The 27,881-nt window shown below is 42.7% G+C and overlaps 1 protein-coding gene across 1 annotated transcript in view; it reads right to left on the bottom strand.

Annotated features, from left to right (window-relative positions):
• Nucleotides 1-3,144: 3,144 nt before the first annotated feature.
• The window catches only part of tcerg1l (transcription elongation regulator 1 like), a 46,038-nt gene continuing 21,301 nt past the window's right edge, over nt 3,145-27,881 (bottom strand). The window contains exons 5-15 of the mRNA XM_084741179.1: nt 13,598-13,740; nt 11,515-11,583; nt 10,922-11,000; nt 9,675-9,760; nt 8,209-8,336; nt 5,045-5,196; nt 4,865-4,946; nt 4,581-4,683; nt 4,344-4,433; nt 4,128-4,246; nt 3,145-3,734 (exon numbers count right to left, since the gene is read on the bottom strand). Coding sequence (XP_084597305.1) covers nt 3,578-3,734; nt 4,128-4,246; nt 4,344-4,433; nt 4,581-4,683; nt 4,865-4,946; nt 5,045-5,196; nt 8,209-8,336; nt 9,675-9,760; nt 10,922-11,000; nt 11,515-11,583; nt 13,598-13,740 — 1,208 coding nt within the window. The 3' untranslated portion in view covers nt 3,145-3,577. The remainder of the gene's footprint in view (nt 3,735-4,127; nt 4,247-4,343; nt 4,434-4,580; nt 4,684-4,864; nt 4,947-5,044; nt 5,197-8,208; nt 8,337-9,674; nt 9,761-10,921; nt 11,001-11,514; nt 11,584-13,597; nt 13,741-27,881) is intronic.

Raw genomic sequence — 27,881 nt, 5'->3', positions numbered from 1 at the left:
CTTCTGAATGGACACAACTTCCACTGGGACGTATCGACAAATACAAATACTGTGAATCTTAAATATTTATTATTGACTATTTTATTAATCATCAACTTCTTTGATAATTATTTAATTGTTTTGCATCATTTTTTTTAAAGAAAAAAGTCAAAATTCTCTGATGGAAACTTCTTATTTTTTCTTATATTTCTTCTTCTGACAGGATTAATTCTTGGATTAATTGAAAAAACAATCAAGAGATTAATCAACAATGAAAACAATCAATAGTCGCAGCCCAAGTGAACACACTAACACATAAGCTCACTAGCTTTGTCTTCTGTCTGTCATGTGACCCTCATCATACAGGTGGTAGCAGAGAGCCATCACCTGTAAACAACAACAACAACAACAACAACAACAACAACAACAACAGCAGCAGATTGTTGGAGGGACACTTTAATTTAAAACACGTCAGGAACAACAGCCAATGAAACATCAGAACACAAAATTCATTTCAACACAGACGCTGTCAAATGTGAAGTCAGGACACTAGAAAACATCCAGTCAGATCAGGACAGGAAAATCTGTCCAATCACAGCTCAGCATGGTGCTGACAGGTGGGGGGCGGGGCTTACATCACAGTAACATGTTTGTTTATTTACAGAAACATCCTGATAAACATACAAATACATGAATCTGGTTTAGTCTGTTCACTCACTTCAGCTGATGTGGTTTACTCCTGGCTGGACCAATCAGATCACCTCTGAGGACCATGTGAGCAGGTTAACGGTCAGCTGACTGACAGTTTTTGGTCACCGCCCCTTGGTGACTCTCTGAGACACATGAGATACCTGTAAGTAGATGTCATGGGTGGGGTCATGGGTGGGGTCATGGGTGTGGTCATGGGTGGGGTCATGGGTGTGGTCATGGGTGGGGTCATGGGTGTGGTCACGGGTGGGGTCATGGGTGGGGTCATGGGTGTGGTCATGGGTGGGGTCATGGGTGGGGTCATGGGTGTGGTCATGGGTGTGGTCATGGGTGGGGTCATGGTGTGGTCATGGGTGTGGTCATGGGTGGGGTCAGCGGACAGGTCAAACAGAGACTTTCACTTAGGTATCACGTGACCTTCGTCCTGCTTCATTTTTGTCACATGATGGACATGAAAAGTGCTTAATCCAAAATGTTTTCTCCTAAATGGAACCAGACTGCGGCTTCTTCACAGCATCAACCACATGTTAGAAAGCGCGTCCTGCTGAAACAGCAACAGTGTGAGACACGAGGGGTGGAGCCAAAACAACGGTCATGTGATGAGTTTGGACGAGAACGCGTGTTAATATGACTTTCAGCTGATCATTTCTGCAGAGAATGGCAAAGATCAACGCCCTGAATATCTAGATAAAGCACTGCTCACTGTAAGGCTGCTCTAAAGGGACAGTTCACTCGATGTTTCTGCCCTGGCCTGTAGCGCTGTTCATCCATCCAGATAGTTTTGGTGTGACTTGCAGAGTTTTGGAGATATCAGCTGTACTGACGTCTGCCATCTCTCAATGTAATGAAACTACATGGAACTCAAAGTACTAAAAAAGAAAAAAAAGAAAGAAAAATTGAAAAATTCAGGAAAATCCACGTGTTGCAAGGAGTTTCATGTAGGAACTACTTTCTTTCTGCAGTAGAATGGACCGTAACTACTTTCTTCCTATGAGAAACAAACAAACAAACAGAAAAACATTCCTATGTGAAACTTCTCACGAGGTCTGTGTATTACCTCGAGTAGCTGGTCATGATTCCAGAACACGACGGCCCGACCACCGGTATAAAGTTTTGACCGTTTTTAACAACACATTGTTTTTATAATTGTTTTCATGATTAAAGACTATCTATTGCAGCTCTATATTTGAATCATGTAGTTCCACCAGAGCAGCTGAATTTATCTTCTGTCCTTTATTCACCTTCTGTCTGAAACAAGATGTTTTAGCTCCTGTCTCTTTAAAGCCCCCCCCCCTCCCTAAAAGCCCACTGTCCTCTGATTGGAGCACAAAACACAACTTTATTCACTGATTGTGGTAAAACTGGATCAGATTTCAGGGAGAAAATCTTCTTTGGTCTCATCTGTGAATCCTCTGGCAACTCAGCTTTCAAATATTTACAACACAGAGTTTTCTGATTTGCAGATAAGTTTTATTTCTTAGTGCTTGGCTACTTTAGCTGCTAGTTGGCTAGTAAGCTCAGAGGTCAGTCTGACTATGTGAGGCTACAGTCTGAGCGGGAAAATATGAGGTCACTGGCTGTTATCAGACCACAAACAGGACGAAAACATTAGAGGCAGCTTGAGTGTTTCTCAGACTGATTACTGAACACAAACACGACTTTATTCACTGATTTTGGCGAAACTGGATCAGATTTTATGGATGAAATATTTTCTGGTTTTCTCTCCGATCTTCTTTGGCTGATCCGCCTTAACTTTCAGTGATTTACGCTGCACAGTTTTCTGATCGTCAGACAAGTTTTAAAGTTGTTTGCATCTACTTTAGCAGCTAGCTGGCTAGTTTGCTTAGAGATCGCTCTGTCTATGTTAGTCAACTGGTTTTCTCTTTTTCACTGATGTCCTCCAGCTGCTCCGCCTTAATTTTCAGTGATTTATGAAGTTTCCTGATTGACAGACATTTACTTTTATAGTGGTTAGCTACATTAGCTGCTACCTGCTAATTATGACTGGGAGCTCAAACACCAGGACTAAGTAGCAGTAGCAGTTAGCTACATTAGCATCAAGTCAAGACATCTGATGTCCATCAGAAACTGAATTGATCCCAGAGAGTGAAGCTGCAGCAGGACTTCAGAGCGAATCACAGAAAACATGAAAGTCCTTTATGGAAAAATCTCTCTGAGAGACAAACTGAACAGGAACGTGATCCTGAGCAGAGATGAAGACATATGTTTACCTTTTTATTTGACACTTTGGACATAAAACACGTTATAAAGTACATAAGACAGAAAACAGGGAAAAGCAGAACACGACGCCTTTAAATTCCAATTTTCATCATGATTATTTCTCAGGCACATTCTTCAAATCAGCAGCAGTGAGCTGTATGAATGGTGCTGCAGAGATGGACTGATTGATTGATGGACTGATTGATTGATGGACTGATTGATTGATGGACTGATTGATTGATGGACTGATTGATTGGTCCAGCCAGGTCAGACAGACAGACAGACAGACAGACAGATAGACAGACAGACAGGTATCTTGTTTTGTGCTCTGATTCTTTCTGAAGTCTTGTTCAGTCCAGTTTCACGTGGCTAAGGTCTCTGGTCAGTCCAGATTCAGTTCAGCAGGCCCAGATCAGTCCACCACAGTCCTCCATCTGTCCTGGAAAATCTATAAAATCACAAACAAAAAGTCAGAACCAGACTGTCTGGTTCCAGTCTAATATCTGGTTTGACCTTGGTTCCATCTGATCTCTGTGGTTCTGGTCCAACAGAACCAGCAGAGCTTGAAACCAGAATCTTGAAAGGTCCTAAAGGCTTTTCTAAAGTTGTGGATCATTTTGGAAGGTCCTGGATGAGTTCTATAAAGGTTCTTGATGGTTCTGGAAGTTTCTCATCTCATCTTCCTCAGTCTGGCTCTGTTCTCCTTGTCTCGTTTCTTTAAACAAGTGATGTACTGCTTAAAGAGAACTTCCTGTTCCTTCTTCCTGTTGAGGGCATAGAACCGCTGGTCACCACAGTAATGAACACAGAACTCCTTAAAGGTCGACCTGTGGAGGAGAACCATGAGAGTCTGACTGAGAACCGGCAGCACTGAAACCATCACAGGATGACAGAACATCTTGTCTCCTGAGGTCGGACCTTTCACAGTTTTGTTTTACATAAGAAAATCTTAACTAACTTTAGAAAACTTTTCTCAGGTCAAAGCATCTTAAACACTTAATCCAACATCACCGATCACCTTGTATGTCTGTTACCATAGAAACCAACACTACGTTTATCATCTTACTAAAAAACTCTTTATTTTTTAAATATACTGAAACATGCATTGAAAAAACATCTACATATACATAAACTATAGTTAGCTACTGTCAATGAAGAGTGATGAAGAGTGATGAAGAGTGATGAAGAGTGATGAAGAGTGATGAAGAGGAGAATACTACCTGCTGGTGATATTTGCCTCCTCTAGCAGATGTTTGAACTCTTCTCTGGCTTTCTGCAGTTTACTCTTCTTCTCTTTGTACTCATCCTTCACTCTGCTCTTTACAAACTGATCAAACACCTGCACACACACACACACACACACATTGGTAACACTGATGTCACAGTGACATCATCACGGTATGACATCATCAGAACAGCATAAATTCATCTCACACCTGTTTCCTCTGATCTGAGGTGAGCAGCAGGTATCGAGGATCAAACACCATCTTATGGAGCTCCTTATCCCAGGTGGAGAACGCTGACACCTCCACACACACACACACACACACACACACACACACACACACACACACACACACACACACACACACACACACACACACACTCGAGCATCATTTCATGTATATAAACTTTCATATGTGTTTGTACATAAACTTGTTTTTGTGTGTTACCCCTCTCTCGAGCATCATTTCCCTAAAATGAGCGACTCGAAGCTCTAGTGGGAGGAGCTTAACTTCACCTGGACGAGGGACGAGGGACATTGATTCCTCTATTCTAGAGAGAGAAAGACAGTCAGACAGACAGACAGGTGTGTTAATCTAACCAATCACATCACTCAGTGATGATGACATCAGCAGGTCAGTCTCTTTCACAATGAAACAAAACAACAAACACACCTGTTTTGATCTGTGATGTCATCTCTGTTCTGTTCTCTGATTGGCTTGGTCAGACTCACCTGTTCCTTTTGGAATGATGCTCATGTTCATCATCTTCATCGTAACCATGGTGACCTGATGATTGACAGGTAGAGCTGCTGTCTGTCAGAGAGACACAGACAAATTCAACAGTTTAAACACTTCACAATAAAACGATATATTTCACTGATGTTCTGATTGACACAGGTGAGATGATGGACCGGCAGGTATCGTTCTCTTCCTCTTGTGGGGTGGGTCCTCGATGATGCGGCTGATGTCTCGACCAATCAGCTCCCCTGGTCTCTCCCAGACGGATAGGTGGATTGTAGGATTGAAGAAAAAGACTCGATCATCTCCGGTCCACACCACACACCTGAACACACACACACACACACACACACACACACACACACACACACACACACACACACACACACACAGTGTCATTTACATATTTACACCTACACATATATGTATATAGGTTGGATTTCAATGGCAGAAACAAAATGGTGACAATAATCTTGTCGACGTCCACACCATCAGGATCACCTTCAGGATCAGAGCGCCACATCACGATACACACAGACTGGACGAAACTGTCTGGTCCTCAGGTGTCCTTCACTCTTCAGCTTCAAATTGTCTCAGACTTTCAGTAACGGTCAGTTCAAACCTAACTTCACTCTAAAATCAGATGAAATGTGTCAAACTGAACTTCAACTTTGGTCATCATGAAGTTGCAGTTGGTCAACTTCATGATGAACCAGTCGTCCACAGATGCAGCAAAGCTGTACAGGTGTACTGTGATTTAACGTACCTGTCATATTGTATCACCACTAGAACCTCAGCAGGAAAAACAACCTTTGATCCAAAACAAGACTCAAAATACTGGACAGAAGGCCTCAGAGTTATCATCACTGTGACAGAATTACAGAAGAACAGCTTAGTGCAAATCAAAATCAACCCCCCCACTGACAGACTTGGTTTTACAGTGTTCAGACAACATGAGGCAAACCAGAGCATCTGCCAGAGACACAGCGCAACACAACGCAGCGCAACACAACGCAACGCAACGCAACGCAACGCAACGCAACACAACACAACGCAACGCAACGCAACGCAACGCAACACAGCGCAACACAACACAGCGCAACACAACGCAACACAGTGCAACACAACGCAACACAACGCAACGCAACACAACACAACGCAACGCAACGCAACGCAACACAACGCAACACAACACAACGCAACACAACACAACGCAACGCAACGCAACGCAACGCAACACAGCGCAACACAACGCAACACAACACAACACAACGCAACGCAACGCAACGCAACACAGCGCAACACAACGCAACACAACGCAACACAACACAACACAACGCAACGCAACACAACGCAACACAACGCAACGCAACGCAACGCAACGCAACACAACACAGCGCAACACAACACAACGCAACGCAACGCAACGCAACGCAACACAGCGCAACACAACGCAACACAACACAACACAACACAACACAACACATCGCAACGCAACGCAACGCAACACAACACAACGCAACACAACACAACACAACACAACACAACACAACACAACACAACGCAACACAACACAGCGCAACACAACGCAACACAACACAGCGCAACACAACACATCGCAACGCAACACAGCGCAACACAACACATCGCAACGCAACGCAACACAACACAACGCAACACAACACAACACAACACAACACAACACAACACAACACAACACAACGCAACACAACACAGCGCAACACAACGCAACACAACACAACACAACACAACACAACACAACACAACACATCGCAACACAACACAACACAACACAACACAACGCAACACAACACAGCGCAACACAACACATCGCAACGCAACGCAACGCAACACAACACAACACAACACAACGCAACACAACACAACGCAACACAACACAACACAACACAACACAACGCAACACAACACAACGCAACACAACACAGCGCAACACAACGCAACACAACACAGCGCAACACAACACATCGCAACGCAACGCAACGCAACGCAACGCAACGCAACGCAACACAAGTCTTCTGAATGTGGCCAGCTTCCTCCATCAGAGCTGAAAATGTTTGGAACGCAGTTCGGCCTAACCCGAACCCGAACCCGAACCCGAACCCGAACCCGAACCCTGCTCCACACACTCAGGTTTTAAATCACTGTTGTGTAGGATTGAAAGTGATGAACAACTTTTGAACCATATTAAGAAATTTTAGTTCCCATGGTAACCCCTGCTGGGCCAAACAACAGGCCTGCAGGACACACCTCCAAACCATCAGTGCAAAGACCGGAGGACTAATGTCTTTTACCAGAGGTCAAAACGACAACCTGCCATATTATCTGAGCAAGGACACTGAAGCCAGACCACTTTGCATATATACATATATACATATATACATATATACATATAGACAAACTACAACTGACATAATAAAATGACCCACCGTCCCAAACATGCATGAGTTTCACACCCCTCTTTGAACCCCAGAGACCAAAACACAACAGATACAGATACAGATATATATGTGCACATACAACGATAACATGCGAGCCAATCAATAAAGTCTATAACTGATTTATTAAGGATTTCATTTAGTAAGAGAGCAGAGTTCTGGTCTGTAAGATCCACTGACCTCCTTCATCCAGAGACCAGAAGATCCGGTTTATCAACTGGCACCTGGTGTTTATCTGATTAGTGTTTGTTTTGTTTATTGTTGTGGCTTGTTATTTGTACTACTAATAAATGTCATATCACGCTGTTGTTTGTTTTCTATTCTTTAAATCAGTCCCTTCTCATTTTTAATATATTGTGTTTTTGTTCTACTTTAAATAAATTCTTAACTGTGTTAACATTATAAACTCTCTGATCAGTGGATGAGAGATCAAAGTATTCTTGATAATAACAGGAGTGAGATTAGCTTTACTAATATTCACGGGGACGAAGGATTTAATATTTCAATATGTCACATTTTACCTGCACAGTTTGAACCTCCGAGGAAAAGATTTAAATACACTCAAACAATGTTGATGTTTCTCCAGAAAAGAGAAGAAAAAAAGGGATGCTTTTATTCTGAAAGACAAAGAGCTCAGTGTCTGATTGCCTCTGAACAACAAACAAACAGATAAACAAACAAACAAACAGACAGACAAACAGTTTCTGTTTCCTGTCTAATAAACACCATCACTGTGTTGCTATGCATCAGTAGACGGTTGCCATGGCAGCAAGACTGAAGGGAATAAGTTGAAGCTTCACTGTTGAACATCAGTCACATCATAAAATATCTGTAATAATCAATGTGTGCATGTGTGTTACCATGGTGACCCTGGGACAGGAGTGGAGGCAACAGGCCGTTTGTCTTTTTTTCCGTCTTCATTTCCCTCCTCCTCCTCCTCCTCATTCTCATCTTCCTCTTCTATTCTATCTACAGACATGCCAACACACTGCAAAACACACACACACACACACACACACACACACACACACACACACACACACACACACACACACACACACACAGCAGTCTATCAATAATTACCATCATGACAGTAGAACTGTTGATTTTTCCAGCTACATTTGTTAGAAACTGCTCGACATGTTCAGCTTGTAGATAAAATGTTTTACATCGTTTTTTTTTGTTAATTCAGAAAGCGCGGCTAATTCCAGGAGGAAAAATGACATTTTGGTGGAGAAAGAAAAGAAGGACAGACGAAACAACATTGTCATTCCATATGTCTCAGGTTTATCTGAGAAACTCAGAAGGGTTTTCAGCAAACACAACATCCCAGTACATTTCAAGCCTGGTAACACCCTCAGACAAAGGTTGGTACACCCTAAAGACCGCACGCCTCATACCCAGAAGAACAATCTGGTGTATGCGGTCCAGTGCGGCGAGGAATGCTCCAGCCTTTATATTGGGGAAACTAAACAAAAACTAAGTATGCGCATGGCACAACACAGACGGGCTAACGCTTCAGGCCAAGACTCTGCTGTTTACTTACACCTCAAAGAGACAACACACTCTTTTGAGGACGAAGATGTACATATTCTTGACAGAGAAGACAGATGGTTTGAAAGAGGAGTAAGGGAAGCCATCTATGTCAAGGTTGAGAAGCCATCCCTGAACAGAGGGGGAGGCCTAAGACACCACCTATCCCCAACTTACAATGCTGTCCTTTCATCCCTTCCCAAAAGATTCAATAATTTAGCCTCTAGAAACCAACAACACAGTCCAGCCACACCTGGCTCCAGGTGCCCCTAACGACCATCGTTAGAACAGAATGGAACACTAACGAGTGAGACCCCCCCAACGACGGTTGTTGGCTCACTGGGGTTTCACCCCACTCAACCCAAACGACTGTCGTTAGGCCTCACAATAGGGAGTGAAACCATTCTTGGTCTGGAGGCGGCCTCTCTTAGAGGATAAATAACTGAATTCCAACTACTGTTCATCAGACTAGAGCTGTCCTATCTAGTCTGATGAGCATGAACTGATGAAACCTGCTCGGATGAGAGGCGAAACGTCTTCTAAGACAATTTTACCAGTCCAGTTGCGATCGATTTAATCCCTTAAGATAACTATGACCTGGATGAATGAGAATATTCACAGGCTTAATTCAGTTCCAGATCAACGAAAGTCAAACACGTTCATTGATTTTCTGCAGCTCGACTCACACGTCTAAAGAAAAAACACTTCAAAGACAACACAATGTGGATTTGGACAACGATGACTGTGAAACAGTTGTTTGTTTACTGGTCAGCTGATGGACATCAGGACTCACCTGTCTGTTGTTGTCTGTTGTTCCCTTCGTCCTCAGCAGCAACGCTCCTCCACAAGAAACTTTACCTCCACTCATCCCTCGCTTCTCTGATGGACACAGAAAAAACAGCCTAATGAAACAAAACATCCTGGGATAAAACTTTATTTAATCTGCAGAGAGAAACAAACAAACACTGAAATAAAATGTATTTAAACTGTTTTTAGTCCTTCAAAGTGAAGATCAGCACATTTTTCCACCCAGAGCAGCTTTTCACATCTGAAATACCATCATCATCATCATCATCATCATCATCATCATCATCATCATCTTCAACATTACAGCTGGATACTGAACCCTAGAACCCTGAGAACTGAACTGGACCTGATCTGGACCTGAACTGGACCTGAACTGGACCTGAACTGGACCTGAACTGGACCTGATCTGGACCTGAACTGGACCTGATCTGGACCTGAACTGGACCTGACCTGAACCGGACCTGAACCGGACCTGATCTGGACCTGATCTGGACCTGATCTGGACCTGAACTGGACCTGATCTGGACCTGATCTGGACTGTGAACTGGACCTGATCTGGACCTGATCTGGACCTGATCTGGACCTGAACTGGACCTGAACTGGACCTGATCTGGACCTGAACTGGACCTGAACTGGACCTGATCTGGACCTGAACTGAAAGTTGTAGAGGTTTTTCTCTGTGAGGATAAACAGCTGAATATAAAACTGATCACGTGTGACAGATCACATCAGAGGTCCTGCAGCAAACTTTTATCGTCTCTTAAAGATGATACATTGTGACAGCAGACACGTGGTCACGTGACCGTGATGTCAGAATCATGAAGTCACATCAGAACCTTGAAAACCTGAAGTCAAAAACTGCTCCAACAAATGAAGAATGCTGTCGGCAGAACAGCACAACACATGTTCTGGTCAACAACGCTGTCATCACCATCATCACCATCATCACCATCATCACCACATCATCTTCATCATCATCATCATCATAAAGGGCTCCTCTGCAGATTTCACTGCTCTAACAGTTTACATGCAAACTAATTCTCCTCTTGGATTCATAATCATATAACAAGATTCTGAACATAATCGAGTCTTTACAAATTCACCACCAGAGGAAAAGTTTTTAAAAGTCTTGTTTTGACACATAGAAACAGCTGTGAATGTGATTATGGTCTTTACAGACAGACAGACAGACAGACGGACAGACAGACAGACGGACAGACAGACAGGTCTTACTGTGTCTGTAGTCGGTCATCAGAGTGAATCTGGAGGAAAACCGTGAAGACAAGAAGGAGGGATGAACTTCTTTCATCACCTGACGAATGACAGGAGGCAATAAAGAATAAAGTAAGTTATTGGACAGACAGACAGACAGACAGGCAGACAGACAGGCAGACAGACAGACAGACAGATGGACAGGCAGACAGACAGGCAGGCAGACAGGCAGGCAGACAGACAGGCAGACAGACAGGCAGACAGACAGACAGACAGATGGACAGGCAGAAAGACAGGCAGGCAGACAGGCAGGCAGACAGACAGACAGACAGACAGGCAGACAGACAGACAGACAGATGGACAGGCAGACAGACAGGCAGGCAGACAGGCAGGCAGACAGACAGGCAGACAGACAGGCAGACAGACAGACAGACAGATAGACAGGCAGACAGACAGACAGACAGGCAGGCAGACAGAGAAACAGACAGACAGACAGACAGGCAGACAGACAGACAGACAGACAGACAGAAAGACAGGCAGACAGACAGACAGACAGACAGACAGACAGAGAAACAGACGGACAGGCAGACAGACAGACAGGCAGGCAGACTCACTTGGATGGGTAAGACAGGCCACCTGTCCATGCAGAGCTGAGAGGGAGAGACAGGTCCAAACACACTCTGCTGTAACAGAAGAAGAAGAAAAAGACTTGCTTGATCTCCAAGCTGCTCTGCTGCCTTTGATTGGCTCATACAGTCGTTGAGTTCAGTTCGGTTTAGAGAAACAGCGTCCGGGTCAGACAATCCAAAGCAAACACATCTGCTGTTTGATCAGCATGTCAGCGGGATGATTATCAGCTCGCTGGCAGATTTTTTACACATTTGTGAACTAAATTTCAGAGGAATGATCCTTTAATGTGACAGAAGAAGTGTGAGATCTTTAACTCCTGAAAAACAAAAGTGTTGTTTGCAGTGGCGGCTGGACAACAGAGGGCGCTATGGCGCCACCCCTCCTCTCCCCGCATCCTAAAACCTCCATGAAGAAGACTTTAAAGAATTACTTTAAAATATATACTGGAAATTTCTGTAAATGAGCAACGACAATAATGTGTAGTTAGTGAGTAAAATGTATAAAGTGCACTAAAATGTGTTTAAAATGTTTTACAGTGTCCAAAGAAATTTTTTCAGCCATTTACTTTCGCTAGAAGTTGTACATGCAGAGTTCAATCCTCTCAATACAAGAGACAGGAGGAACCACAGAACCTGCAGCCTGTCAGGAGGAACCACAGAACCTGCAGCCTGTCAGGAGGAACCACAGAACCTGCCTCCTGTCAGGAGGAACCACAGAACCTGCAGCCTGTCAGGAGGAACCACAGAACCTGCAGCCTGTCAGGAGGAACCACAGAACCTGCAGCCTGTCAGGAGGAACCACAGAACCTGCAGCCTGTCAGGAGGAACCACAGAACCTGCAGCCTGTCAGGAGGAACCACAGAACCTGCAGCGTTCATCTGAATGATGCTGGTTTCTACATCATCAACCTGTGGGTGGCAGCAGAGAGCGACTGGATCGATCGATCGGATAATCAATACAGCAGAGTGAGATGTGGTGATAGTTGGAGGAGTTTAGTGCAACAGCTGCTAGAAATGAGACATAAAAGCCAGGAAGTCACCATAAACAACGTGTTCTGAGAGGAGAACGTTAGAAGAGAACATCGTGACAGAGGAACTCAGCCTCACACCAGGTGATCTTCAGACAGGTGAGCAGCTGGAGAAAGTATTCACATCCTGTATTGCAGTAAAAACACTAACACATACTGTGAAAATACTCCACTACAAGTAAAAGTCCTGCATTCAAAACCTTACTTGAGTAAAAGTATGTAAACATGATCAGCTGTTGTTAGTATGTAAAGTAAAAGTACTGTGCAGTAAAATGCTGCCTGTCAATGACTATAGTAACTTTACCTGTCAGGTAAATGTAGTGGAGTAAAAAACAAGTTAAGTAGAACTATAAGGTAATATAATATGGATGTAGTTTGAAATTGGACTTGAGTAAATGTACTTAGTTACATTCCCCCACTGCAGATGTTGGTCTTAGTTACAAACTTTTAAATAGTTAAAGACATTCAACCACAGAGTCTCTGAGACGTTTACATCTCAGGGACAATTTATGGACAAAAAGAAAAATCTAAGCCACAAGATGGCAATTTTTAATTAATTAATTAATTAATTCTTAAATATTGTTATTTTCTAATAGGTTTCAGTGTGTTTATACATTTTTTGAAGGTCTGTTGTATCAGATTTCTTTCATACTTATCGAGGTACTTTTTGCTGACTTTAGTCTTTCAGCATAAATTGTAAAATAAAATATAATTGTTATAAAAGATTTGCACAAATCGAAGTATCTTAACTTACGTTAACTAAGTAAGTTCAATTAGGTTATAAAACATGTTCATTTAGTTCTGCAAGTACAAATAAAGGCCCTTTTCGTACAATAAAATACACTGGACTGATACCTTACAATGTTTCTATAGCGCCCCCTGGAGAAAAAGTCACCAGCCGCCACTCGTTGTTTGTATTTTTGTTATTTTCTGTTTGTCTAATTTCTAATAAACAACATCTGTAAACATGCTTTTAGGGCCATTCAGAACTCTGTGACTGTATATTAATATATACTGAAAACATACTGTAAGGTAATGTACCTGTGTGGGTGGAGCCAGTCTTCTGTCCATGCTGATGACTGATTGTAACCACGCCCCTCTGCGCCGTTGATTTGTCAGAATAAGAGGCCACACCTCCTTGCCTCTTTGTATTTGAAGCCCTGCCCACTCACAGTAAGTTGCACCTATAGGATGACATCATCATGTTAGTGGCTCCTGTTTGATTTAATGACTGTCAGCTGTTTGATCTTTATTCTTGTTTAAAACATTAAAAATGCACAGACACACCAATTTTCTGATTTTAATCATCGTGGATGTTGCAGTTGATGCATTTATGGTCTGTTCAACTGCACTCTGCTCGTTAAACGGTGATGTGATGGCTACGTGAATTAATAGTAATTAATCACCGGTGTGATTTGGTTGGAACATGAATAAAACCAATCGGAGCATCTTGTTCAGATGTTTCCTTTAAGATCCAGGTGATCCCTTTAAAATCCAGGTGTTCCCTTTAAGATCCAGGTGATCCCTTTAAAATCCAGGTGTTCTCTTTAAGATCCAGGTGTTCCCTTTAAGATCCAGGTGTTCTCTTTAAGATCCAGGTGTTCCCTTTAAGATCCAGGTGATCCCTTTAAGATCCAGGTGATCCCTTTAAAATCCAGGTGTTCCCTTTAAGATCCAGGTGATCCCTTTAAGATCCAGGTGATCCTTTTAAGATCCAGGTGATCCCTTTAAGATCCAGGTGATCCTTTTAAGATCCAGGTGTTCTCTTTAAGATCCAGGTGTTCTCTTTAAGATCTAGGTGTTCCCTTTAAGATCCAGGTGTTCCCTTTAAGATCCAGGTGTTCTCTTTAAGATCCAGGTGTTCTCTTTAAGATCCAGGTGATCCCTTTAAAATCCAGGTGCTCCCTTTAAGATCCAGGTGATCCCTTTAAGATCCAGGTGTTCCCTTTAAGATCCAGGTGATCCCTTTAAGATCCAGGTGTTCCCTTTAAGATCCAGGTGTTCCCTTTAAGATCCAGGTGTTCCCTTTAAGAGCCAGGTGATCCTTTTAAGAGCCAGGTGTTCCCTTTAAGAGCCAGGTGATCCCTTTAAGATCCAGGTGTTCCCTTTAAGATCCAGGTGTTCTCTTTAAGATCCAGGTGTTCCCTTTAAGATCCAGGTGTTCTCTTTAAGATCCAGGTGATCCCTTTAAAATCCAGGTGTTCCCTTTAAGATCCAGGTGATCCCTTTAAGATCCAGGTGTTCTCTTTAAGATCCAGGTGTTCTCTTTAAGATCCAGGTGTTCCCTTTAAGATCCAGGTGTTCTCTTTAAGAGCCAGGTGATCCTGTCTTTGGATTGTTCATACTTCAAACAGACACTTCAGTCAGTTAACTTCAGATAGTTGGACCAATCAGCAGAGATGATGAAAGACTGATCCAGTTATAGTGATGCAGGCATTGAGGGTGACCTGCGGGTTGGGTGAGTTGGGTCCGGTCAGGTTAGGCGGCTCAGACGGGTCGGTTCAGGTACTAGGCTGAAGTGTCTTCACCTGTCTTCACCTGTCTTCACCTGTCTTCACCTGAAGGATGGGAACATTACTACATTAATGAGTGACAGCAGCCTCTTTCAAGCTGCCCAACATCAAATAAAAGATTATTCAAGGCTGTTTTCAGTGATTGTAAATATTCCAGTGAACACAGTGATGCACTGCATCATTAATATTTGATCATCAAATGATCAAAAAGAGGCAGAACAGAAGAAACTCTGAAGAGGAAACCATGTTTCTGAAGCTCTGATGGAAGTCAGGATTTATTCAGCTGCTTTATCAGAGTGAAAATCTGAATAATGTGCCCTTTAAATATCAGGAAAATGCTGAAGCATCAACTTCAGACCAGGTTTTTGTTGTCAAGAGATTGATCACTTCCTGCTGCCTCAAGATAGCAATGAGCCATCACTGCACCTGACCAGACTGTAACAGGTATGGTTTGAACCATCATTTTCACCATAAGACCACACCGTAAACAGCAGGCAGGTAATATGGCACTTCATAAACAAAGTCTCTGACTTGGGGACACACCTGGTACCTCGAGACGAGTGAGCCACACCGGGGAGCAGGTGAGTTCAGGACGTACGACCTAGACTTGTACGGTTTGTTAGCAGGTGACAATTCCATGAAGGAGATGTCAGGAGATGTCACTGAGTGGACCGGGGGTCAAGAGCCAGGTAGGTATTCAGTCAGAGCAAACAAACCATCAAGGAGCAGATGGAAGGAGAGTCAGAGTAACCCTAACCCTCATAGGAGGGCAGAGGTACCAGCGGTGAGGTATGTAGAGTTTCATCACAGAAAGACAAAGGCAGGTAAACACAGTTACTCTGTAACGTCATGATCAGGAAACGTTCCTCAGCCACAGGAACAGGCAGACAGAACCAGAGACACTGAGGCAGAACTCGAGGTCAGAGGTGTTTTCCAGGATTCAGATGAGACGTCAGTCAGGTTGGTAATAGGGAATCAGTCCGGTCCCATCTCATTACTCCATTTCATCCCACTTCACTCACCTTGGGCCTCATTTGTGGAAACAGGGTTGAAATGTTTATTTCTTTTTTCACTGGAAACATTGGATTTATAAAAAAAAATGATGCTGAAAAGTTCTCACATAACTACGCATACTTTGGACCATACTTAGACTGTTTATTGTTTACTGATTATTTTTGTACATAAACATGTTGGTGCATTTGGTTTACTCTCAACTCAAACAAGAGACACATTACCCATGATGCAGGCTACCGAATCGTCCCATCTGATTGGTTCACTCTGTCTTCAACACTCCTCCACTCTTTTGGGATTCCTTGACAGTAAGTTTCTCATCAGAGGAGTGACGTGTCTTTCTGCTATCTGTGGTACAAATACACACATTGACACGGCCTGTGGCTCTGCGCTGTCTGGTTTATACTTTTCTGTTGGACTACTTATTTTTATTTTAGTCTCAGCAAGTGTTGTGTGTGAGGCAGCAGTGTTCTCAGCATCTGACACGTCTCTGACATCTGTAATGTCCACTGTGTCCACAAAATAACATATTTTCCTTGTCTCAACCTCTGCAACAAAAACATTGTTTTCATTGTGTGACAGGCCTTTTGTAGCCTTTCCTGCACCTCCAACATTGAATTTATGTTTAAATCTACATGAAATGTTGGGAGTAAAGAGCCTCATTAGAAATGTTTTTCACGATTTTATGATCACATTTCAGATGATGTTGATGTTTTCTGTTAATGAATACAAATAAATACAACTACTTTTCACCACTAACGCAGCCTCACAGTTTTTACAGTGCAGTCAGTGTGACATCATGAACTGCTGTTGTTACTGACTTTAACCACCAGAGGGTGTCTGGACTCATCATGGAGGAGACTGTGTTTGTGTGTTTCTTCTTCTTCTTCTTCTCTCCTGACACATTTAATCAGTGTCACATTAAAATGCAACACACACCACAGGCTGAGAGACTGTGTGTGTGTGTGTGTGTGTGTGTGTGTGTGTCTGCAGCATCTGCAGTTATGACTGAAACACTTTAACCCTTCACTCTCCTCCTCTTTTCAAAATAAAATACTCTGGTTTCTGTTGTGGTCTGGATAAAAATCCAGCAGCAACCATGGCTAACATGCTAACAAAATGCTAACAACTGTAGTTAATATAGTTATAAATTAAACATTTTCTTGTCTTTAACTCGCTGCAGCCAATCAGCATCTCTCTTCATCTGCTATTGTGAAACAAGAATGTAAATAAACAGTAACCCTTCCCTCTCTCTCTGATTGGCTGAGAATGATGATGTCACAGGTCACGACACTTTAGTCTGTCTCAGCCTGAAGTGAAGGAAATGGGTTTGGGCGGGGTGAGGTGGGGGGTATATGTTGGAGTTAGCATGTTGGAGTTAGCATGTTGCTAACTGTTCCCAGACAGCACATACGTCTCGCTGACGTCGGCATTCTGCTCCTAAAGTCCGTAAATGCGTCTGAGAAGCATCGGCCCTCAGCAGGGACGTGGTTTGCCAGAGGGCGGGTTTATGTCGGCAATTGGTCGGCTATGGATCGATACATTACAAGTTATCCAATTGGTGCCAACAGAACTGAGAGCAGGCGTTGGAGACGAGAGGCTCCTTCATGTCAGTCAGGACTGGTCTTCAGGTAAACTCACTCAAAGTAAATATTAAAAACAGCTGTTTTATAAATATGACATTCAGGGCAAGATAAGTTGTTAAGCCCTGACCAGGTATGTTAGCACAGGTGAAGAGCCCAGAGGCCGACTCCTAACAGGCTAGCTAGCTAGCTTAGCAAACATTAGTTGCTTATAAGTCACAGACCCGACCAGCAAATGTATCAACTGACTTAATTTAGCCTTTGCTAGTTAGCCATAAGCACGTGAACAGTCTCCATCTGGACAACCAATCAGTGTTGAATTTGGGAAAGGATCAGGTAATGTTAGTTAGCGTTAGCTGTTAGCTAGTAGCTGGTGAGCTGTGGTGTTTTTACAGAGGAGCTAACTTTAGCGGTTTAGCTAATGAAGCTCTGCTCTGCTCCATTAGTAAACATTTCCTCATAGTTCAGTTCTGGTTCTGGACGGTTGTTGGTGTGTTTGGACTGTAAGTGAAGTTAATATCCACTTCATGCAGGTGTGTCTGAGTTTAGTGCAGCGTCTCTGCGTCACACAGTGTTTCCTGTGACGCTGTATTAAACACGGGTTATCTGGAGGTCTTGTTCTGGTGTTTAAGCTAAAGAGCATAGAGGCTAAAACTATTAGCTACAGGTCTCTTATCAACTACGGTGGCTCTGTAAGGTCAGACAGCCGCTGGGAAAAAAGGCACAGCGACGTTTTCCTTCCTTGGTGTGTGTATTTGTACGTATATATTTTGAAGTATGGGTATAGTATTGTATAGTATAAGTCAACTGAACAACCTGGACCTGTGTTTTTGTCCTCCTTGCAGACAGCAGTCCAGACCCTGTTGTCCCTGTGCGTCTCCTGACCTGTATGTTTTTATCTGTTATCTTTTCTGTACTGGAGCTTTTTTGACTCTGCAGCCTGAAATAAATGTACGATCATTAACTTGAATGGTTCGTGTCTTTTTATTTTATTCAGGAAGCTATTTTGATGGTTAAGCGTGTTATTTTTTTTATTGTCATATTGTCATATTCCTATCACATTATAAGTAAGATATGAGATATTTGCTGATTGAATGATTCGACCTGAATAAATAAAGGTCATAGAAGCTGTAGAGAAGCTGCGCTGTGCAGCTTTGATTCATCGTCCAAACATCGTCAAATGCCGACGTCTCAGCGACGTCTTCCCAAAGAGCAAACAATCTCCATATGACGTCTCGCCGATGCAACTTTATTCATCATGCCGATGTCGGCAAGATGTGCGTGTGCTATCTGGGTTGGTGTGGTGGAGTTAGCATGATGGAGTTAGCATGATGGAGTTAGCATGATGGTGTTAGCATGGCAGCATCTGTCAGATGAACTGATAAAAAGCAGCAGAAGGAACAAACTTTAAAATAGAGGGAGGAAACGTGTGTTTTTTAAGTGTGACTTTCAGCTGTGTGTTTTCAAAATAAAAGCACCTTCAGCGGAGCAGCAGGAGCTCATTGTGACTGTCAGTCAACACTGAGGGTAAACTGACCCACAAAGGCTGTTTACAGACACATCCTGACCACCTGACACCACATGACAGACAGGTACGTTGTTACTGTGACAACCACTGAGATTCTACTGGGTTGAGTGAACAGCATCATGGGAAAAGAAGAAGGCACTTTTCATCCTCTCTCTCTTCTCTTTTTCTCTTGGTGAGTTAATGTCTCTCGCTCGTTTTCAGTCAGGATATAAAAGGACGATTCATCTGCATCTGAATGTGTGTGTGTGTGTGTGTGAAGCTGCTTTGTCTAAAATCACATTGATGTTCACACACACACACACACACACACACACACACACACTCACACACACACACACACACACACACACACACACACACTCACACACACACACACTCACACACACACACACACACACTCACACACACACACACACACACACACACTCACACACACACACACACACACACACACACACACACACACACTCACACACACACACACACTCACACACACACACACACACACACACACACACTCACACACACACACACACTCACACACACACACACATACACACTCACACACATACACACACTCACACTCACACACACACACACACACACACACACACACTCAGCAGTAGGTAGCTCAGTTTCGTTTGAAGTCTCTCGATCTAATTTTCTAACTCTTCATCCATCCTCCTTTAATCCTTTTATTTCTTTATGTCTCCCCCTCGTCCCCCTCACCACCCCCCCATTCTCACCCCCCATCCTCACCCTCCATCCTCACCCCCCCACCCCTCCATCCTCACCTCATTCTGGTTTAAATTCAGGATGAGATGTGACAGACTGATCCACCAATCACAGGCAAGAAAAACAGGCTCCAGGTTGCCATGGAAACTGGAAGCTGTCACCATGAGCACAAACTAGTCACCATGGCAATGAGACACTGAAAACTCTGAACAACCTGCAGCCTCATCATCAGGGACCAATCAGAAAGCAGTAAATATTTACTGAAGCCCGAGCAGAAGAAACATCAGTTCAGACAGAAAACAAACACAGATTGAAAATATTAGCATAGCTTAGCACAAAGACTAGAGGCAGATTGAAAGTGTTAGCATAGCTTAGCACAAAGACTAGAGGCAGATTGAAAATATTAGCATAGCTTAGCACAAAGACTAGAGGCAGATTGAAAGTGTTAGCATAGCTTAGCACAAAGACTAGAGGCAGATTGAAAGTGTTAGCATAGCTTAGCACAAAGACTAGAGGCAGATTGAAAGTGTTAGCATAGCTTAGCACAAAGACTAGAGGCAGATTGAAAGTGTTAGCATAGCTTGTCCTGTGTGAGGCTGTGTACACTTGAAATTGGTCCACTGGTTGATTAATTGACTGGTTGATTGATTGACTGGTTGATTAATTGACTGGTTGATTGATTGACTGGTTGATTAATTGACTGGTTGATTGATTGATTGGTTGATTGATTGATTGGTTGGTCCTTATGATCTTCAACCAAACTTTCATTGGTCGGAGAGTTACTGTTATTACTTTAATAGGGAGAGAAGCGCTGTCGTTGTCAAGGGGTGGGACTTATTCAGTCCTGATGAATTTTGTTTCTGGCTGTTTATTGAACACTGAGGACAGAAGAGCTCAGTGGATAAAAGTTGTTTATGGTGACAACAGATTTGACTGCAGAGGGCCACTCGCTGACCTTTTGTGACTTGACGTCAAACCTAAATCTGTATGTTTTGTCACAGTGCATGTTGTTGTATTCTGTTGGTTATCCTACTGAACACACTGTTAGCATGTTGCTAATGTGGCTCTTCACACAGACTGGGGTGAAATGTTAAAGTTTACTTGAAGCAGCTAAATAACTTGAGTAGTTGGTCAGATACTGTTTTTCATGTTGTGTTGGTGGATGTCTGTTCTGCAGCACAGCGCTGTGTCAGCTGTTATAAAGCTTCATGTATAAAACAAACAGTCTGATTATCATGATTCAGGCTGCAGGTGGAGTCGCTCACTTCACTGTGGATAATTTAATTAATCCAGAGGAAAAATAGCAGCTGTTTCCTCCACAGACAGTCGACTGGTTGAACAACACGCAGTATTTCAGTTGACCACAATGTTTTTTGGTTGACTTCAACCCAGGTCTTTTCTGTAGATGGTGCTGTAACCATCCCTCCTTTACCACCGTCGTGTGGACCGCTGCCCAAGTTACACTAAAAGTTGTTGACTTGACACTGCAGCCAACCAGGTCACTCTGTTGTAGACGGTGTGACCAATCAGAGTCCTGCAGAAATGCCAGTGTGTGGATCTTCTTCTTCTTCTAAAGCAGGGCTAGAAAATACATCCATATCCAGATATTCTCTTGGATTTCCTGGTTTTGTGGTTGTATGGTGACACATCATGAGTATTAATTATTAGTCATGATGCCCACAATACCGACGATTATCAAAAAACCTCATTGTGTTAATATTTTATGAAAGCATCTGTAGTTATCCTGATTATATTGTCAGAAATATTGTGGTATTTCATTTTTTAAATATCACCGAGCCCAACTGTTGGGTCGTTTAATCTGTATGCAAATGTAAATATATTTATATTTATTAATTTGTAAGAATCATCATTTTGGTCCCCACAGTGCTGATTAATAGTCAGGCCCTCACAATGTGATAAAGACACACCCTGAAACACACACACACACACACACACACACACACACACACACACACACACACACACACACACACACACAGTGTCCCACTGACACCTAAGAGGAAACAGCTGATGAAGCAATGAGAGAAGAAGAAGAGGAGTTGATGGAGGAGAAGCCTGAGGAAGAGGATGGAGAGAGGGAGGCAGCAGGGTAAGGAGAGTGATGGGTGAGCAAGAGGAGGGTGAGGAGGGTGAGGAGGGTGAGGAGGGTGAGGAGGGTGAGAGGTGAAGAATGTGTCATAAATCAGCTTTTCCCCTCAAATCTCACCTCCTCAGTTATTAATAAACTAAAATACACTCAACTCAACTGTGTGTCTAATCAGTGATATCCAGTCTCGTCTTTTTATAATGAGCAAACCTGCTGTGAAATTATTCACTAAATTAACTCTGTGTGTGTGTGTGTGTGTGTGTGTGGTGTGTGTGTGTGGTGTGTGTGTGTGTGTGTGTGTGTGTGTGTGGTGTGTGTGTGTGTTAATGTTGATTGCTAATTTTATTCTGAAAAACAGAAAGTCGGTCAAGAGAGAAAAATTTGTCCTGCAATGAACAACAAGAAAAAAGAAGAAAATACAGAGAGGAGAGGAAATATATATGTGTGTGTGTGTGTGTGTGTGTGTGTGTGTGTGTGTGGTGTGTGTGTGTGGTGTGTGTGTGTGTGGTGTGTGTGTGTGTGTGTGTGTGTGTGTGTGTGTGTGTGGTGTGTGTGTGTGTGGTGTGTGTGTGTGTGTGTGTGTGTGTGTGTGTGTGTGTGTGTGGTGTGTGTGTGTGTGTGTGTGGTGTGTGTGTGTGTGTGTGGTGTGTGTGTGTGTGTGTGTGTGTGTGTGTGTGGTGTGTGGTGTGTGTGTGTGTGGTGTGTGTGTGTGTGTGTGTGTGTGTGTGTGTGTGTGTGTGTGGTGTGTGTGTGTGTGTGTGTGTGTGTGTGTGTGTGTGTGTGGTGTGTGTGTGTGTGTGTGTGGTGTGTGTGTGTGTGTGTGGTGTGTGTGTGTGTGTGTGTGTGTGTGTGTGTGTGTGGTGTGTGTGTGTGTGTGGTGTGTGTGTGTGTGTGTGTGTGTGTGTGTGTGTGTGTGTGTGTGTGTGGTGTGTGTGTGTGTGGTGTGTGTGTGTGTGTGTGTGGTGTGTGTGTGTGTGTGTGGTGTGTGTGTGTGTGTGTGTGTGTGTGGTGTGTGTGTGTGTGGTGTGTGTGTGTGTGTGTGTGTGTGTGTGTGTGTGTGGTGTGTGGTGTGTGTGTGTGGTGTGTGTGTGTGTGTGTGTGTGTGTGTGTGTGTGTGTGTCTTATATATGCCATTGCAACCATCATCCTGTCCTTGGGAACAAAGTTTACACCTGAGAGGGAAACACTGGGTTTTATGGGGATTCATTGATCCTGAGTTCAAACCTCAGCTGTAAAACTGATTGATCAATTCCACAATGAGGCCTGGTGGTTTGTGTGTTTTACTGTTCTGTAACTAGATGACACTTTTCAATCTCAGTCCCCATTTTCAGGGAGGTGTGGGAATATCTTATCTTATCTTATCTTACCTTACCTTATCTTTTCTTATCTTATCTTATCTTTTCTTATCTTATCTTTTCTTATCTTATCTTATCTTTTCTTATCTTATCTTTTCTTATCTTATCTTATCTTTTCTTATCTTACCTTACCTTGTCTTGTCTTATCTTATCTTACCTTACCTTATCTTATCTTAACTTACCTTATCTTATCTTATCTTACCTTACCTTACCTTATCTTACCTTATCTTATCTTAACTTACCTTATCTTATCTTATCTTACCTTACCTTACCTTATCTTACCTTATCTTATCTTAACTTATCTTATCTTACCTTATCTTATCTTATCTTATCTTTTCTTATCTTATCTTATCTTATCTTTTCTTATCTTACCTTACCTTGTCTTGTCTTATCTTATCTTACCTTACCTTATCTTATCTTAACTTATCTTATCTTACCTTACCTTACCTTATCTTATCTTATCTTATCTTACCTTATCTTATCTTATCTTATCTTACCTTACCTTATCTTATCTTATCTTTTCTTATCTTACCTTACCTTATCTTATCTTATCTTATCTTATCTTTTCTTATCTTATCTTTTCTTATCTTTTCTTATCTTACCTTACCTTATCTTATCTTACCTTATCTTATCTTATCTTATCTTACCTTACCTTATCTTATCTTACCTTACCTTATCTTATCTTATCTTATCTTATCTTATCTTATCTTATCTTATCTTATCTTTTCTTATCTTTTCTTATCTTACCTTACCTTACCTTATCTTACCTTATCTTATCTTATCTTACCTTACCTTATCTTATCTTTTCTTATCTTATCTTTTCTTATCTTACCTTACCTTGTCTTGTCTTGTCTTATCTTATCTTACCTTACCTTATCTTATCTTAACTTATCTTATCTTACCTTACCTTACCTTATCTTTTCTTATCTTATCTTATCTTATCTTATCTTACCTTATCTTATCTTATCTTATCTTATCTTATCTTATCTTATCTTATCTTACCTTATCTTACCTTACCACCTTACCTTATCTTATCTTATCTTACCTTACCTTATTTTATCTTATCTTATCTTATCTTTTCTTATCTTATCTTATCTTACCTTACCTTATTTTATCTTATCTTATCTTATCTTAACCTGAGTGTGATGCTGTCATGCAGATTTGTTGTATGATAGTGATACTATTTTTACACCAAAATCAGCCCATATAAGGGAGTTTTTTTAAACTAATCAATACCAGCTAAAATAGGAGATTTACTCCTTTCCCATTGTCTGCAGACAATTTTATCTTTGTTTTCTTTTTTCTGATGTGCTGCTGTAATGTTGAGACTGAGCTGATGTCTGTGCAGGAAAGCAGAGAGAGAAGTTCAGCTCTGAGTTCTTTTGTAGCTCCTAACTGAATCTCTGACGTTTGAAGTTTGGTTTCTCTTTCACTAAACCTAACCAAGTAGTTTTGGTGCCCACTGTGACCATTTCACAGTTTAACCACATGTTAAAGTCTTTCTGGCAGCGTCTCAAACTGTCATGAAAACTTACCTCAGTATGAGGTGCATCAGGATGAGACACTGAGGGGTGTAGATGGTCCACAAGCTGAGAATATGTTGTTTGCTAATATAATATATTGCAGCTGCTGTGGCTGAACAGCTGGATTCTCGAGTCACAGACTCTGCTGCAGGTTAAACAGGTTTAGTCCATGTCTGCCATGTCTGGCCATCTTAGATGTGGCTGATGTGAAGGACCCAGTGCAAATACCTTTGAATGAGCAATGCAAACATACTCAGTATTCCCACCTGTGTCAGATGCAGCCCTTCAGGTGATACCAAGAATCCTTCTGAGCAGCTCAGATAAAAGACATCGAGTGTTCATTCTTGGAAGGAGTAAAGGGTCCATGCTAAGTTCAGCATGCAGGCTTGGTGCACCATCATCTTGGTCTTGATCAGCATAGAGTTGTCCCAGTTGCTAGTCGGGCCAAAACTGTTGCTACCCTGCTCATCCATGTGTTCAGCCCGGTGTCCAGGGAGAGATTGCTGGAGAGGATGGAAATGGAGCCAAGGTAGGTAAAGTTCTTCACCAGCTAAAGTAGAAGTATTCATCTAAAATTCAAGGAGGCAAAGGTCCAGAACATCATAATGTCTAACTTGTGTTATGAGAGTGATATATACTGAAGTAGTGTAGTAGTTGTATCAACGTCTACATCAGGGGTGTCAAACTCATTTTGGTTCAGGTTCAGGTTCAGGATGTCTTTGACTCCCTGAACATCAGCACCGGCTCCCCCCAAGGCTGCGTCCTTCCTGTACACCAACAGCTGCACCTGCAGTCATCAGTCCATCAAGCTCCTGAAGTTCGCGGATGACACCACCCTCACTGGACTGATGAGTCGGCCTACAGGTGGGAGATCGACCGTCTGGTGACCTGGTGCTCAACGCTCTAAAGACAGTGGAGATGATTGTGGACTTCAGGAAGAGCCCAGCCCCACCTGCCTCCATCACCCAGTGACTCCTCAGTGGACACTGTGGAGTCAGTCTGCTTCCTGGACACCATCATTACCCAGGACCTGAAGTGGGAGCTAAACATCAGCTCCCCCATCAAAAAAGCCCAGCAGAGGATGTACTTCCTGCGGCAGTTGAACAACTTCAACCTGCCAAAGACGATGATGGTGCACTTCTACACCTCCTCCATCACCACCTGCCAGAGACAAGGGCAGACTGCAGCGTATCATTCGCTCTGCTGAGAGGGTGACCGGCTGCAACCTGCCCTCCCTGCAGGACCTGTACGCCTCCAGGACCCTGAGACATGCAGGTAAGATCGTAGCCGACCCCTCGCGTCCCAGACACAAACTGTTTGTGACACTTCCCTCCGGCAGAAGGCTGCGGTCCATCAGGACCAAAACTTCTCGCCATAAAAACAGTTTCTTTCCTCCTGCAAATGCCGTCATCAGTGTTGCTCATGTCCCCCACTGACACTGCCCCGAGTCCACCTGTCCCTCCCTCTTACACGTTACATTAACGCAGGTCTACAACACCTGACTATTTTTTGCACATTGCAATATTCCCCTTTGCTGTGAACACTTGCACATTAAAGGTCATCGTTTGCACTCATATATAAAACTGCAGGGCTCCTTCATTTACCTAATTAAGATCAGTAACAGCTGTAAATATTGTTTTTCTTCCGTACTGTACATTTTTGCACACTTAAGTTTTTTCTTATGTTTTTCTTGTGTATTTTCTACAATTTTTATTTATGCTGTTTTTCCATCAGCACTTGCCTTAATCTTTATTTATATATCTAGTACTGTCTTTGTATGCACTACCATGTCACAACAAATTCCTTGTAAGTGAAAACCTACTTGGCAATAAAATTATTTCTGATTTCTGATTTCTGAATGAAGACGTGAAGATATTAGCATCACACGTGTCCTAGGGCCCTGTCCTGTCCTCCCAGCACTGTAGTAGGAGGTCATGCAGGTAGCTGTGGACGGCACTCGTCTTGCCTACCTTGATGACCTCCAGGGAGATGACATTGTTTCTTGGAGCTTTGCTTCAGGCTCAGGAGTTCATGGCCTTGCTAAGCTCCTCTATGGAACATCAGGTTGATCCATCACAGACAGGAGATTGTTGGAATCTGACTGATTAACCCTGGTCAGTGTCACAGTCAGCGCTGTGGTAGCTGCAGGTAAAAAGTGCTGCCAGGATACTTTATGCAGAATAATGCATTAGTTGTGCAGAAATTGTGGTAACTTTAATGGTCTCTTTGGCATGAAAATGAAAAACTCTTCTGGAGATCCATGGCTTCATATTCATGTCATGTTCAAAAAGTGAGGTGGTCCTTAAAACTTCTCTGAGATAAAATCCGCTGAAAGCAGAAGCTCCTTGAATATCATCAGTACTTTCCATGAGAGAGCAGATGATGTTGGTATGATGTCGTTCCTCCACAGCGAATGTGTCTCAGAATCACACAACACATTTCTGGCACAATTTCACTTATTCACAAAGTTTACAGAGAGAAAGAAAAGGCCTCTAAAAGGCAAACCTCTGGCAACACTTGTAGTCCTTTGAGCAACTTTACTTGTAGTCGACTGTGTTTCAGCTCTGGTTGTCGTCAGCCATGTTTCTTCATACACTCTGTCAGTAGGTCAGGTGTGAACATGTACAGGTGTTCTGTGTCAGGAATCTGTCTAAAGCTCCATGAAGAACTCAGCCTTTATCTTGGCTAAAGAGCAACAGCAGATGGTCAAAATATTAATGACTGACTGAGCAGCCAATCAGGAGTCAGCAGGCTACGAAAGATGTGACTGGATACTAAACCAGGAGCATGTCGACAAGAACTCAGTGGAAACAACAGTAGAGCACAAACTGACGGCCAGGTAACAATCAGCTGTGGCCTGAAGACTGTCACAAGATCTATTTGTAACACGTGAACGATCAAATCTGATCAATTTAAAGATCTTTTTTTCAGAGGTGTCATATGATCATCAGCAGGTGGAGTCACAGTTTC

Source organism: Lutjanus erythropterus, chromosome 17 (assembly GCF_056507025.1).
Source record: "Lutjanus erythropterus isolate fLutEry1 chromosome 17, fLutEry1.hap2, whole genome shotgun sequence".
Taxonomy (NCBI): Eukaryota; Metazoa; Chordata; class Actinopteri; order Lutjaniformes; family Lutjanidae; genus Lutjanus; species Lutjanus erythropterus.
Note: the sequence above shows the minus strand (reverse complement) of the source record. Positions and strands in the feature narration are given on the sequence as shown.